The sequence below is a fragment of the Apteryx rowi genome, unplaced genomic scaffold, assembly GCF_003343035.1.
Source record: "Apteryx rowi isolate R43461 unplaced genomic scaffold, aptRow1 scaffold_112, whole genome shotgun sequence".
Taxonomy (NCBI): Eukaryota; Metazoa; Chordata; class Aves; order Apterygiformes; family Apterygidae; genus Apteryx; species Apteryx rowi.
In genome coordinates this window covers 212,824-225,815 of record NW_020447331.1, presented here as the reverse complement: position 1 = coordinate 225,815, position 12,992 = coordinate 212,824, and the positions used below count along the sequence as shown (strand labels likewise).

The window sequence follows — 12,992 nt, the reverse complement described above, 5'->3', positions numbered from 1 at the left end:
GTGTCCCTCTGGAGTGGTATAGGGGGTCTCTATTTGCACAAGAAGTCGCAATGAGCAATTAAATTGCTTCTTGTCTTCCTTATCTTTCCTGCTAGTTGAATAATTTGGAGTGATGCATATGAACTGTGTTACAGTGTGATTATGTTGTCTTTATCCTTTTTATTCTTCCCTTATCATATCCATCATTCCCATTTCCCTAATGAACCGTGGATTCTCTATCACTGGGAATGTTTCAGCTAGAAGCAGCTAGATAAATGTCTGCCAGGAAGGACAGAGGGATGATGGTATCTGCCTTTGCCAGGGATGACTGGGTGGTCTCCTGAGATCCCTTCTGATAACTCTACAGTTTAATCACATGTACAGTTTAGACTAGATGCTTTGCCAGGCTGGTTGCACTGGTATTGTTAGTCATTAAGTTTGGAYTTATGGCTAACGTTCTTGGAGTGGCCATGGTGTAGTTGTAAATATGAGATTAAATTTTATAAGGGCCTACCTAGCTTTCAGTGTTATAAAATGGTAATAATTACATTTAAGATGATTACTTTTCCTCCCACTTCACAGCTCAAGCCCATTTCCTCACACCATCTAACTGAACAGTGTTAAAAAGCTGCTGGTTGTTATTAAATGTAAATGAACAAAAAGCATGAAAATGTATAAAGAAACTGCAAAATGAGTAAATGTTTTAAAGAAGGAAAGACAAAATGGTCATACAGGAATTTTAATACAAAAGGTATTACACTATAGTGTTAAAGTCTTACGCTGTTCTGAGACTGTTATGCTCTTCTCTTTGTTTTATTGTATTCCTCTTCCCCTTCCCTCAAGCAACTGCAGAAGTTCTCCTTGGCATGTTTGGATGATATTGTACAGACATTCCCATCAATATCAATCAACTTCACACCCTCCCCATACTCACTCGTTAATATCATTTTCTTGAGTATCAATTAATTTCAAAGCATGTCACAAGTAGAAGGCTTTTTAATTTCCTTGCTTGCAGCCTCTCATTTGATACAAATGAAAGATTAAGGGCCCTGATTCTGCCAAGATCAATTGAAATCAGAAGAAATTTTGCTGGATGATGTTGAACAGGCTCAGACACTCAGCTATTAACAATAATAATTGTACATGAATTCAGTGGCAATTGATAAGAAATTTCTTTTTCCCAATCCAAATCACCTTAATCCAGAGCAAAAAAAAAAAAAAAAAAAAAAAAAAGAAGCAATTCTTTCATAAATAATCACGTTATGCATGTGAATGATTTATGCTTAAGCTTATTAAATACACCCTTTGTGACTGGAAAGGAAGCAAAGCAAATTAGCATAAAGTAGTGCTGGAGAAATGAGTTGCTCAAATACCAATTTACTGAAAGACGCAGTCAGAAACCTCATTAATATTTCTTGTTTTCTCAGGACTATTTTCTAAAGAGGGGAAAAACAAGGAGGGATTGGATTCTGTAAATTTATGCCAATTTTTCAAATCTAACTGTGGTGAAGTAATCACTTCACCTACTTTTCAAGGGAATTCTATGTGCTAGAGAACACGCCACAAAAAAGTCCAAATTCACAGTTTTTCTRCTTTCAAGCTGTAATTTGAACACCATGGATGAGAAATTATTGAGGCTGAATTGCAGAACAAAAGGACCATGTATATAAATCTCATTTTCAAATGTGGCCAGCATAGGAGGAAGTGGTGACTTGGCCATTTTATACAATAGCTCAGCACCTGAAACATTTGCCAAAGATATAAGAAATCTGGATAAAAGGCATTTCTCACCATGAAGAGGGTCTAGGCCAAAGCTCTTAGCTTTAATCAGCAAACTGTCTTGGATGGGCAGGAGAGAGGTCCATCTGACTTTCTCCAGTCATAGTGCTGTCATTTCTTAATACAGAATTGAGACCTTAGGAGAGCCAGATGGGGGGCAATTCTCCAGTCTGGTGATTCAGGCAGAGAGGGGGCCTAGATCTGAGCTGTGGTTGCAAGGACTGTTTGTATTTTATATATACATGTAAGGGGAAAAGTGTGGCAAAGCACCGTCTTTCATCTTCTGCCTGGTGTACTTTAATATTTTTGCAGAGGATATCAGTCTAAGAGGYTGTTTAAGGAATATCTTCTATTTGAGAATAGCCAATAGCTGGGTGGTTAGGATTTCTAAYCAGGCAGAGCAGGAACTATGAGCTTGGTGTCTCCCATGCTGAGGAAGGAACTGAAGCATGTTCCTGTGCAAGTCTTCCCATATGTTACACCAACACCTCCATCCTTTTTCATATTGTGGAAGGAAAGCAGTTGTGACCATAGTTTTTGGTGAGCAAGCACCCTTGCCATCCACTACTGTTAATTTAATTACCGGATTGAGCCAAGAGGCCTTTTATGTGCAGAAACCTCTACTTTAAAGATTCTAGGTGTGAGTGAGGCACTGTTTCTTTCTTAGTGAAGCAGCAGCAATTCTGCACAGAAATGAGCACATTTTGTGCCTCTTAGGAGCTTCTAGGATTGCAGATATGTAAAGGATGAGGTAGACATTTCTCAGGACTCCACTCCTGATGCCTAAATTTCATCCAAATATCAATTTAGTCACCAAAGTGTTTTTTTAGGTTTAGACTTAAGTGACTCTTAGCTCCTAAATAACTGATGGTGTATATGAGATTTAACTTTTTTGATCAGTCAGTTTAACCTGACTTTTTCAATAAAATGCCTGTAGACTGTTCATGACTGATAAGCATTTCTAAAAGAGTTTTATGTACTGGYGTTTTATTTGGCTGCATAGGTCTTCTGATGATTTATTGTGCTCTTTAGCATCTGAAATGTTATAACTTTAGTAAGAACATTTTTTAAAGGTGCAGTTTATTCACTGGTATTAGATAATTAAGTATGGACACTGGGAAGGAGGGAAAACATTCCAAAATCAAGAACTTYAAAAAGAACATTAACCCCCACTTCTGTTACTATAAATTTGTAATACATCCTTATAGTTAATTAAATATCACATATGTACACTCATAACCCTGTTAACTGTAYTTCTTAATACAGAACCCAGAACATATTTATGACTATATATATTATATATATATATATGCATGGAGAAATTCATGCCTTTATTTACTGACATATACGTTTAAACAGCTGGTTTTGTTTAGGGATGCTCGAGAGTTGTGTGTGTTAAAAGCTTGAAGACCATTTCACAAAAGAACAAAGTACTGCCAACTCCAAGGTAAAATGTATCAGGGGATTATTAAAGCAGTGCAACAAGAGTGCTTTTATTGAGCAGACTAAGGAACCTTTAGTGCCCTCCACTTTTCCCTCTTTGGCATGAGCCAGTGCAGACAACGTACTRGGGCTGCATGATGTGTTCTTGGCTGTGGAGTCTGCTGGTTAGACTGGTGCTGCTTCACTAGTCACAAGCAAGACCACTAATACACTATTGGAGGAGTTTTTTTGGTAGTTTGACTGCAATTGCCCAAGACAGACTTTAACCATGGTTAAATAAGACCACCTCCCTTGGGGGGGGGGAAAAAAAGTCATCCATTCTTTAGTAAGTGAAAGTGAAGAAAAGCAACCTGTGATTCCCATTACATAAATAACCCTCCCACTAACACCACACTACTGACACAAAGAGAAAAAAAGGCTCATATTAAACTGTGAGTCTCACAGCCAGCATCTGCAGTTCCTCTGCAGGAATTCCTTCTAAGTAAGAAGCAACAGCGTTCTGGATTATGGTATTAAAGCTGATGAAACTGTAAAGAGGTGAGGTGTCTTACAGGYCACCCAATTTATTCCTATATGAAACATTTGGATGATAATCTTTTATGGGAATATTTCTGTTTCAACATCGATGCTTTATTTTAAAGATGAGTCCAAATTCAAATCTAAGAATATTTGTGTGTTTGTTGAACAGTGTTTGTGTGTGCGCATTTCTAAATTTAAATTGTGTAGCTTGATTTTATTTTTAGATCTCAGTACTTTGGACTAGTGCTCAGCTGCTCTTGGTACAAAGATTACAGAGCCAACTCCTCTACTTAGGGTTTTATCCTTTCTTCTTTCTCATACCTGAAACTGAATCTACATATAGCCTAAATACATTTAAAAATATGGCAAATAATTTAAGCAATAGTATTGGTTGACATCCAGCTTTGCAGAGAAGACTAAGGAAAAACAAACGTCAAAAATAGCTATTATTTGATCAAAGTAGCTTTACTTAGCCTTACTTACAAAGTAACCTTTTTTAGCCTTAAGTATCTTACCAAATGTCATCTTATTTCTCTTCTCTCCTCAAAATTTCTGTCTAAGGAAAACATTAATATTGATTAAGTTTCTGTTCAGGCATTTCAGTAGACGGATATAGGGAGAAATCTTTTCTTCAGCTGTTTTATGCCAATTTGTTTGTCCTCCTTTTCAGTTGTCACTTGTATCTTTAATAACCATGTATCTTTCACAAATATGTTAGTATGATTAGGAAGGGGGAAACAGCTGTATATAACATCATCTTACTTTTCTTTCTTTTAAGAAATATTGGACTGAGGTCTATTTTTATTCAGAGCATTCTGTGCTAATGGTCCAGATATCATGGAATTTGTTATTATTAATTATATGCATTACTTATGTCATAATGCTCATTGTAATTGTGGCCGAAGGTTTCAAAAAATCTCAGAGCTCTCATTGTTTCTGCATTGCACATGGAAAAGGAAGGTTGGACAAGAGAAAGCAGAAATTAAGCTAAATTGCATTTCTAAGAAAGATGAATATAGATGTGAAATCTTTAATATTATATGATTTGTATAAGAAGATGGAGCAGAAAAAACAATCCCTTATATAGGATTATAGAATACTACTTTTATTTAGAAGTAAATTTAGAAGTAAATAAGGATTTATAAGGACCTTCCTTAAAATCTAAAGAAACTGCCTCAAGCTTTCTTCAACTGACCTCTTTATTTTGATGATAATTCTTTGCAAAACCCAAGAGTTTGGGTAACAGTGTGTATTTTAAAGAGTTATGATGACTTTTTGACAAATGTATTAAGAACCAGCTAAGTGATAGATCTCAAATCTAGATGTCAATGTGCAATCCTCATTTAGGGGAAGATCCTTCTAGGGAGGTTTTGTGAGATCACTTTCTAGTAGTTCTGTCAAGGATTTACAGCCAGGTATGAAAACATTGCTGACAACATTTGCAGAAGGAAAAAGACTGGTGGAATGATCAATGACGACGCAGGCAGGATGGTCATAACAGGACAGCAAGACCCTAAAACACAAACACATAAATTTCAGTATACTAGTGTGGCCAGTGTGCATTCAGAAACATATGATCTTTGGAAAGAATGAGTAAGAGGAGTGGTGATGATTTGTCCCCACCACACTAGTGGAAGTTAGTCCAGGAACACCATTTTCAGTGCTGGTATCTATGCCTTAAAAGAGATGCTGAAAAATTGGAGGATGTCCAGGAAAGTAGCCACAAGAATTATTTGAAGGAATATATATTATTATTTCTAGAATATATCTGGAAAAAAGCCTCACAGTGAGCTTGGTCTGTCTGTTTTATCAGAAGGAAATCTGAAATGTGGCTTGGTCAAAGCATAGAGGTGCATCCAGGGAAAAACAATGGCTACAAGAGAGTTCATTTGTCTAGCAAAAATAAAGCGTAGCAAGAATCAGTGGATGTAATTCAAAGCCAGAAGAAACAAATGAGAAGTAATGCATGCTGTATAAACAGTGCGAGTGATTAGGGAGTGAACAGACTCCCAAGATACATGATGATTTTTCCATTTCTTGGGACCTTCAGATGAAGACTAGACATGTTTCTGAAAGATGCACCTTTGCCAGATGTAAGATCTGGAGCTTCATACAACATCAACAGGGTGAAGTTAGCTCCACGGAAATAACAAGTTTAAGAAAAATTTGTGGCCATGGACCAATCAATGTCCACTTCCAAAATTTTTCCGAGGGCATAAGGTGAGTTCAATAAAATATGTAGGCACTTATGTTTTAGGTAGCTGGCCCCTCTGTCAGAATCCAGAACTCTGAGTGAGGAGTCTTGATTTCCCACAAAGTGCAGAGGGAGAGCTTAAGCTCCTTGGGGTGGGCCACAAAACCCCACAAGCCATGCAGAGATGTGTCAGAATTTCTTTTCCTCCCCAGGGTTTTGGGCTTCTGTATCTTCAGGACATCAGGCAGGTACTATGGTTTCCACGTCTTGGAAGCCTCTGCTGAGGCTAGGGAGTCACAACCAGAGAACACAACTACAATGCCTTTCTTTTTAATAAATCCTTATTAATATTGGTTAGATAGCTCATCCTTGTAGTCAAGTCCCTTCTATTTCCAAAGTGATTCTACCCTATGTTTTCCACCTCCCCGAGGGCTGATCTACAGGCGAGCCAATGATGTGTAGGAAAGAAGATAAAGTTTGTAAGCCAGTAGAGAAGGTATATGAAGGAGCCTAAGTCTTGAATTTAGTGCCTGGGACATTCACCTGAGAGGTACCAGGCCTGGTTCTGAAGCTCTGCAGACTGAGGAGTTCTGTCATCCCAAACCCTACCCATTTCTGGGTAAGAGCTCTAACTTCTTGGTTACYATACAAACGGGGATATCTACTACTGTTTCTTTAAAATAAAGAGGACTGAGTGAATTCTGGGATACCCACTCCCATGTGGGCATGGTCACTGTTCTCCAAGAAGACTTATTAGTTTAGGACTGAAGCAGAAAGATTTCTGGTGGGATTAAGTAGGAGGTGCCATACAGCCACACGGAATGTGGAAACTGTGGTCATTTCCAGAAGCAGAATTTTCAGTTCATATAAAATACTAAAACCAAGCAGAGAAATGCCTTCAGGGTTAGGTAGCAACTGAGGGAGGACTCTTTGGATTAAAATTTTAGGTGTAAATGCCCTCCTTCTCCTTAAGTCCTTTATTGGAACTAGTTCTTGTATACTMCAGATTAGATACAGTTTATTGCATGATTTGTGAATACACTTACTGATCATAAAAGAAGAATCTATTCTACCAAGAATGCTAGGCAAAATTGAAATCTAAACCAAGGAAGTAAATCATACTGCGTACATGTACTTCCTAAAATACCTCTGTAACATACATACTTCTGAACTTGGTTTAAAATATGTTTCTTCAGCCAGTAGCTATTTTTGCCAAGACACACAGAGGCAGGCACGATTCTTTTAAGCTTTTCAGAAGTCATGACTAATGTAAGTTCTTTCACCTTGTTTGCTTTCTGATGTAGATCAAGTGTAGAGTGGATTTTTTTTTGTTTGTTTGCAAAACAAATATTGTAGATCGACATTATTGCACTGGCCAATATGCTAGTGCCCAGGTAATGGGCATCATTATGCTGTACATGACACATTGCTGTTTCAGATAAAAATGGCTCACTCAAAACAGCTTTCAATAATTAATGAAGTTGTGTCCTTCTCGACTGTAATTTGCAAGCTAAGTGACAACACCAAGGGCCTTGCTGATGTCTGTGTAATGTGTGCGCATATATCCTGCATCCCTGAACTAAAAATGTATAGAGCTCAGTGATGGGCAAAGGTGTGCACATGAGACTAAGGTTTGTACGTGAGAGGCTCTCTTCATAGTTAATAGAGAGCTAGTCAAATGGTCAGTGATATTCTGAATGTAATTCCTCTTCTCCCATAGTTCCCATAGGCTCCTACACGTGGTTGGATAAATTATAACCTAAACTCCATTAAACATATTGACTAGAATTTCACTGGCTACAGTAACAGGCTAGGTGGCTAGCTCTGATGTAGACCTGAAGATAGAAGAGATGAATGCAATCCTGGACCAAAGAAACATAAAAAGGAAGAAAAGAAAATGAAAATCTAGCAAAGTTTTGCATGGATCTTATTCTGCTTGTATTTCTGTGCTTTGCTTTTTTTTCTATTAAGTAATATTAATTAAGTAACAACTAATCTGCCTAATGTACTATATTCCACCATTGTGCTCAGTTGATTTCACTGTCAAATTAGAAAGACTCCAACCTAAAGATTTGTAAAACCGGCTGCTAACCATTGCAGGGACTGTGATGGCTGATTGTATGCCATTTAAATGAATAGGTCTTTTAACCTTCCACAGTTCTTAGAAGAAAAGTCAAAAGAAAGCTATGTTCTTAAAAATAATAATAATAATAATAATAATTTTCCAGCAAGGGCTGGAACCATAAGCTTCCTTAGAAACAGTACTATCTTTCATGATATTCTCAGCCTAGAATTAGAAAAGCATGAAGTTCTGATGACTACCTGATCTTTTGCTTGCTATGAAGACCCATCACTTTTGACAAAACTTGTCACTGTCTTCCAACCCCAATGGCTGTATAAAATCCCCGGGGCAAAAGTCTGAATGAATACTACTAAAGTGATCATAAGTTCTTCCCCAGAGCTCCGGAATGCAGAGTTGATTTCATGTCCCTTTGAAAACAGTGTTTAACTCACATGTGCTAGCCGATCAAATCTGGCGAAGAGTTCGTTCAGCATTCGGACCAACTCCTGGGCTGATAGAGTTGTAGAAAGGTTGGTGAATCCTTTAACATCTGCAAAAAGAATGCTAAACAAAAGAGAAAAGATATCAATATTGAAGTCTATTTCCTTTTGATAACTCACAATGTGATAAAATACAATCCAGTGGATTGTTATTACTATGTYCTCTATACCTAAGGTGTGCCTGGCTGAGGTATGTTTTCAGAAGGAGCAATTTACTTATGAAGGACCATTTTAAGGTCACGCTGCCTTTGTTGTAGACCTTTAGAGATTCTGAAATACCAAATATAAAAACTGAAGGGACTAAATAAATATTATTAAGCATGAAAAAGTAAAAAAAAAAAAGTGTTTTATGCAATTCTGGATCTTTTAGTAAAGAATTCCATCAAGGCAGATATAGCTAAGACTTGATAAGAGCTATTGTACCCCTTTTATCAGTGAGAAGACTGAGGCATGGTGGAATCATAATAGAGAGGGCTGACAGACAGACAGAATCCTTGGCACCCAGCTCTCTGTTAGGAGCTGACAGTGTTTCTCAGGGGATGGATTTATAAGTATCAGGTTTTTACAGTGAGTTTGACTTCACAATTTCATTTTTAGAGTGTTATCTTCAGGCCTGACTCAGCTGTGTACCACTCGACACAAATCCCAGGACACAAGGTAGATTCRCAACAATCTTGCAAAATCCCAGGCTTTGGCCAGCTTCCTTGCATCTGATTTTAGGGACTTGACTGATGTGCTTAAATTAGGAATAAGTTCCCTCCTTATGGAGAGAAGGCAGAGATCTGCCCTCAATAATTTCACTTGGTAATTTCACATAAATTTCACAAAGGTAAAGTATGAGTCATTACTTGGATGGTTCCTCATTCTTTCCATTGACTTTATAGGGAGTCTAGTGTGACAATACTTTAAATTTAGATGCAACAGATAAAGTGTGCAAAGTTACAGTAGGATCTTAGTCAAGAAGCTAGTTCCTAACAGGGCTCTATCCAGTATTTCAGCAGCCTGTGAATCTTCTACCTGTGCAGCTTTGACTGTTCACTATACCTACAATAAACACATGTGAATGTAGAAAAACATACACACATGCACTCATAGCTTGTGGAATATAAGATAACATTGCTATTGCCCAGAACAAAGCATATAAGTTCAATACTTAGAAACTGAAAAAAAGAACAAGGAARTTGTATCTTGCTTTGAAAAAATAGTAACATTCAGAAAGACATGTTTCACTGGCACAGCGTGGAAATAGCCCAAATGAACCTTATTAGCACTTTAAAGTTAGCTAATGATTGGTGTTGTAATCTGAGTTTGAACTAGCTAAAGATCTTTCATTTGTTTGTTGAACAACTAGATCACACTTTGAGATTGCCCAGGAATCAATAGTGTAATCAGTAATAAATATAGTAATGATGAGGTGGACAATAAAATACGGTTAACGACAATTCAACCCTTCCTCAGGTACCCAGGATGGTAAAGGTTTGGGTGAGGATTAGTATGAGGCTAACAACTGGGTCAAGATTTTTGTCACTGAGAAAAAGCAAAAAGCTAAAGTACCAAACAAAGCTAAGAGGAATGAACATTAACAATAGCTTAGATTTTGATAAAAATAAGATCTAGAAAGAATTAACTTCTATAGTTTTCTTTATCAAAAACAAACCAACAAACAAAAACTATTTGGATACTAATTTTAGAGATTCATATCCTATTGGTTATGTATTGGGTCTGTGCTCATGAAAAAACATGGTGAAACACAGTTTTGGATAAAGTCTAGTCCCTGGCAGTATGCACAGGAACAGACCAATATCTGTACTTTAAAGCACACGCTGTGTTCACTCTGCATCTCTTTCAAGCAGAAATTATCTTTAGACTCTTCATCCCTAACTATAACTCTTTCGTTTTGAGGTTCAAAGGGAAGAGTCATCTTCTCCTCATTTTGATTCTCTACAGCAACACTAACTCTAACTGAGAATGGAAAAGGGTAATGAAAGAAATTTTAATTTAGTGCAATGCAAACTTTTTGTAAAGGTCCCTGATACTTTCTACCAGATTTAATTAAAGAATATGTCTGAGCTACTGCAAGGTCACAGAAGAAGCAGAAAATCAATTTACTCTTTTGTAGAAGTTCAACATTATGTTTATTGAACTGGCACAGGCAAAGTTATATTTGGGCTTTGTTAAAAGGCAAAGTACATGCTTTCCTAGCAAATCACGCCCCTTCATATTATTCAAAGATGCTTATTTTCACTTACTTCAGTGATGGCAGCTTACTCATTCGCTTCTGTGGTTTGCAACAGACTTGCGGCAAAAGTTCCAAGCTTAGCTAAATATTCGGATTGTGGGGAACCACAACAGAATCAAAGAGATTCTGTAACATCATGGAGTGAAAGCTGATAATTTTGGCGTAAATGTATAGAAAGGACTTACTACCTGAGCAGTACCTCATAGAGTAACTATTACCTTCCTGCTAACTAATTTTGTGACAGTCAAAACTGAGAAGGGAAAAAAAGGAAAATGGAGTTAAGAAAAATGATAACCTAGAAGAATGGTAAAATGAAAATGGCTACTAATCAGAGTAGATATGTGACATGTCAACATATTTGAAAAGGTCTTACAGTCGTCATCTCATTTCTCAGTCCATAGTGTCAGTCAGGTCTCCCACCTTCACCAAACAAGGGGAAATAAGGTCATGGTAGAATCTGTGTTCACCTGCAGGTAGGGCTCCCTTTTCTGTGTAACCCTGACAGTTTAATCAAATGGAAAAGTACCCCAAACAGCCCAACCCTCAATGCTCAGTTCAAACGGCTCTTGGCATGGCAAAGGCATCAGTTATCTGATGAGTAAAAGAAGGCATCAAAGTGCTTCTCTGCTCAGGATATAAACCAACTTACAGGGTAATTCACTAATTTTTAAATGAATAAAGCAACAGCAAGGAAACTCAAACAATACACACTTAGTACCAGCTGAGACCTTAAGCCTTAAAGAGAAGCTCCTCCACCCACCTGACATTCTCATATCGATGAATGTAGATCTTATGAAACTGGTGTTGCAAATGTTCATCTTCTACATTGGTCATATCATTTATCATTTCCAGAACTACAAACCGCGGTAAGACAGAAAGCACCAGCCGCTCCTAAAATAAAGATAAAACCCAAGTGTCAGGCCCATTCATATCAGTCTGAATTAGTACTTCACAGAGAAGTACTTCACGTTGAGCTGAGACCTTATAAGAGTCCCGGGTAACGGGCCGTTTAGGATGTGATTCTCCTCTTTAAAAATTCTAGCTCAGGCCATTTGTGATACTTGGCGTTAGCAACCTGACTGAACGCAGAACCCAGACCCTTCTCCCTCCCCTCTCCCCACAAATTCTTTCCTCTTTTAAACTTACCTGTTGATTACTTAAAGACACATACTAGTTATGATCTCCAAGTTTTTCATGAAACACTACCTAAGGATATACCATACCTATATTAACAGATACAGGGCAGAGGAATTTGAAAGTTTTCAGAAGAAAGATCAGATCTTCATTGTTCTTATTTATTAAAACTTACAGACTGAGCATTTGATATTCATAAGCTCTATAACTATTAATTAAGCTGGATGCCAAGTAGTAGCAAGAAATATGTAGAGGAACCTGAATCCTTTTCACCTAATGTAAAAGGACAGCATGTAGACAAAGTTTAGTCCTATTGCCGGAGATTAAAGACAGGGATAATACAGCCTAATGCACAACCAAGACATGCTTTATGGAGGAAGTTTTGTCATGGATCAGTTTAGATGTAGGGCTACACTAGTAAACCCGGGAGGGTTTAGAGGTAGGGTTACACTAGTTAACAGGAACTAACCAACCACCTTCAACTACATAGCATTCAGTGTATGTTAAACTAAAGTACATTTAGTGGCTGGAGTATCCAATGTTAACAGCAGACCGATTATCTTCAGAGCCTATTCATTTTGCCAGAGTGATCTTCATTTGGGTCAATGGGAAATGGAGGAAAGTATTTGCAAGTTATGAACTGGTATGGAACATTTGTACCCTTGCTAATCAAAACATGCCAGACATACACATTTGCAAGGTGAAGAAAACAGGTATGAATTGCTGACTGATGTCATAAACTCCATGGAAAATACTGAGTACACCTGAGACCCTAAGGAAGAGAAAAAGCACATGGGAGGACCAGCACAAACTTTGTCTCATTCTGGAGAGTACAGCTCATCTACATCAGCCCATATCACATGAACACAACTCTGTCCTATGCTGAGATTTGGGAGTCTCTGTTGGAGACTGTCATATATCACAAACAAAAAAGTAAAGTTTTCAAAAACCTTGGGTAGTTTACAAATCTAGATCTTATTTCAAAATCAACTTCAGCACTTTAGATGCATGGATTTTTAGCATGGTTTATACTTAATTGTGTCAGAGTCACTTCTGAAAACAGGACTTTGCTTCCTAAGTGCACTTCTCAGTTTTAAAGTGACTTGGGAATCTCTAAGTCTTTTCAATAGTCCATGAAATTGA

The 12,992-nt window shown here is 37.5% G+C and overlaps 1 protein-coding gene across 1 annotated transcript in view; it reads right to left on the bottom strand.

Moving 5' to 3' along the window:
* Positions 1 to 12,992, bottom strand: part of ADCY8 (adenylate cyclase 8) — a 129,839-nt gene that overhangs the window by 65,527 nt on the left and 51,320 nt on the right. The window contains 2 exon segments of the mRNA XM_026077647.1: positions 8,429 to 8,540; positions 11,476 to 11,606. Coding sequence (XP_025933432.1) covers positions 8,429 to 8,540; positions 11,476 to 11,606 — 243 coding nt within the window.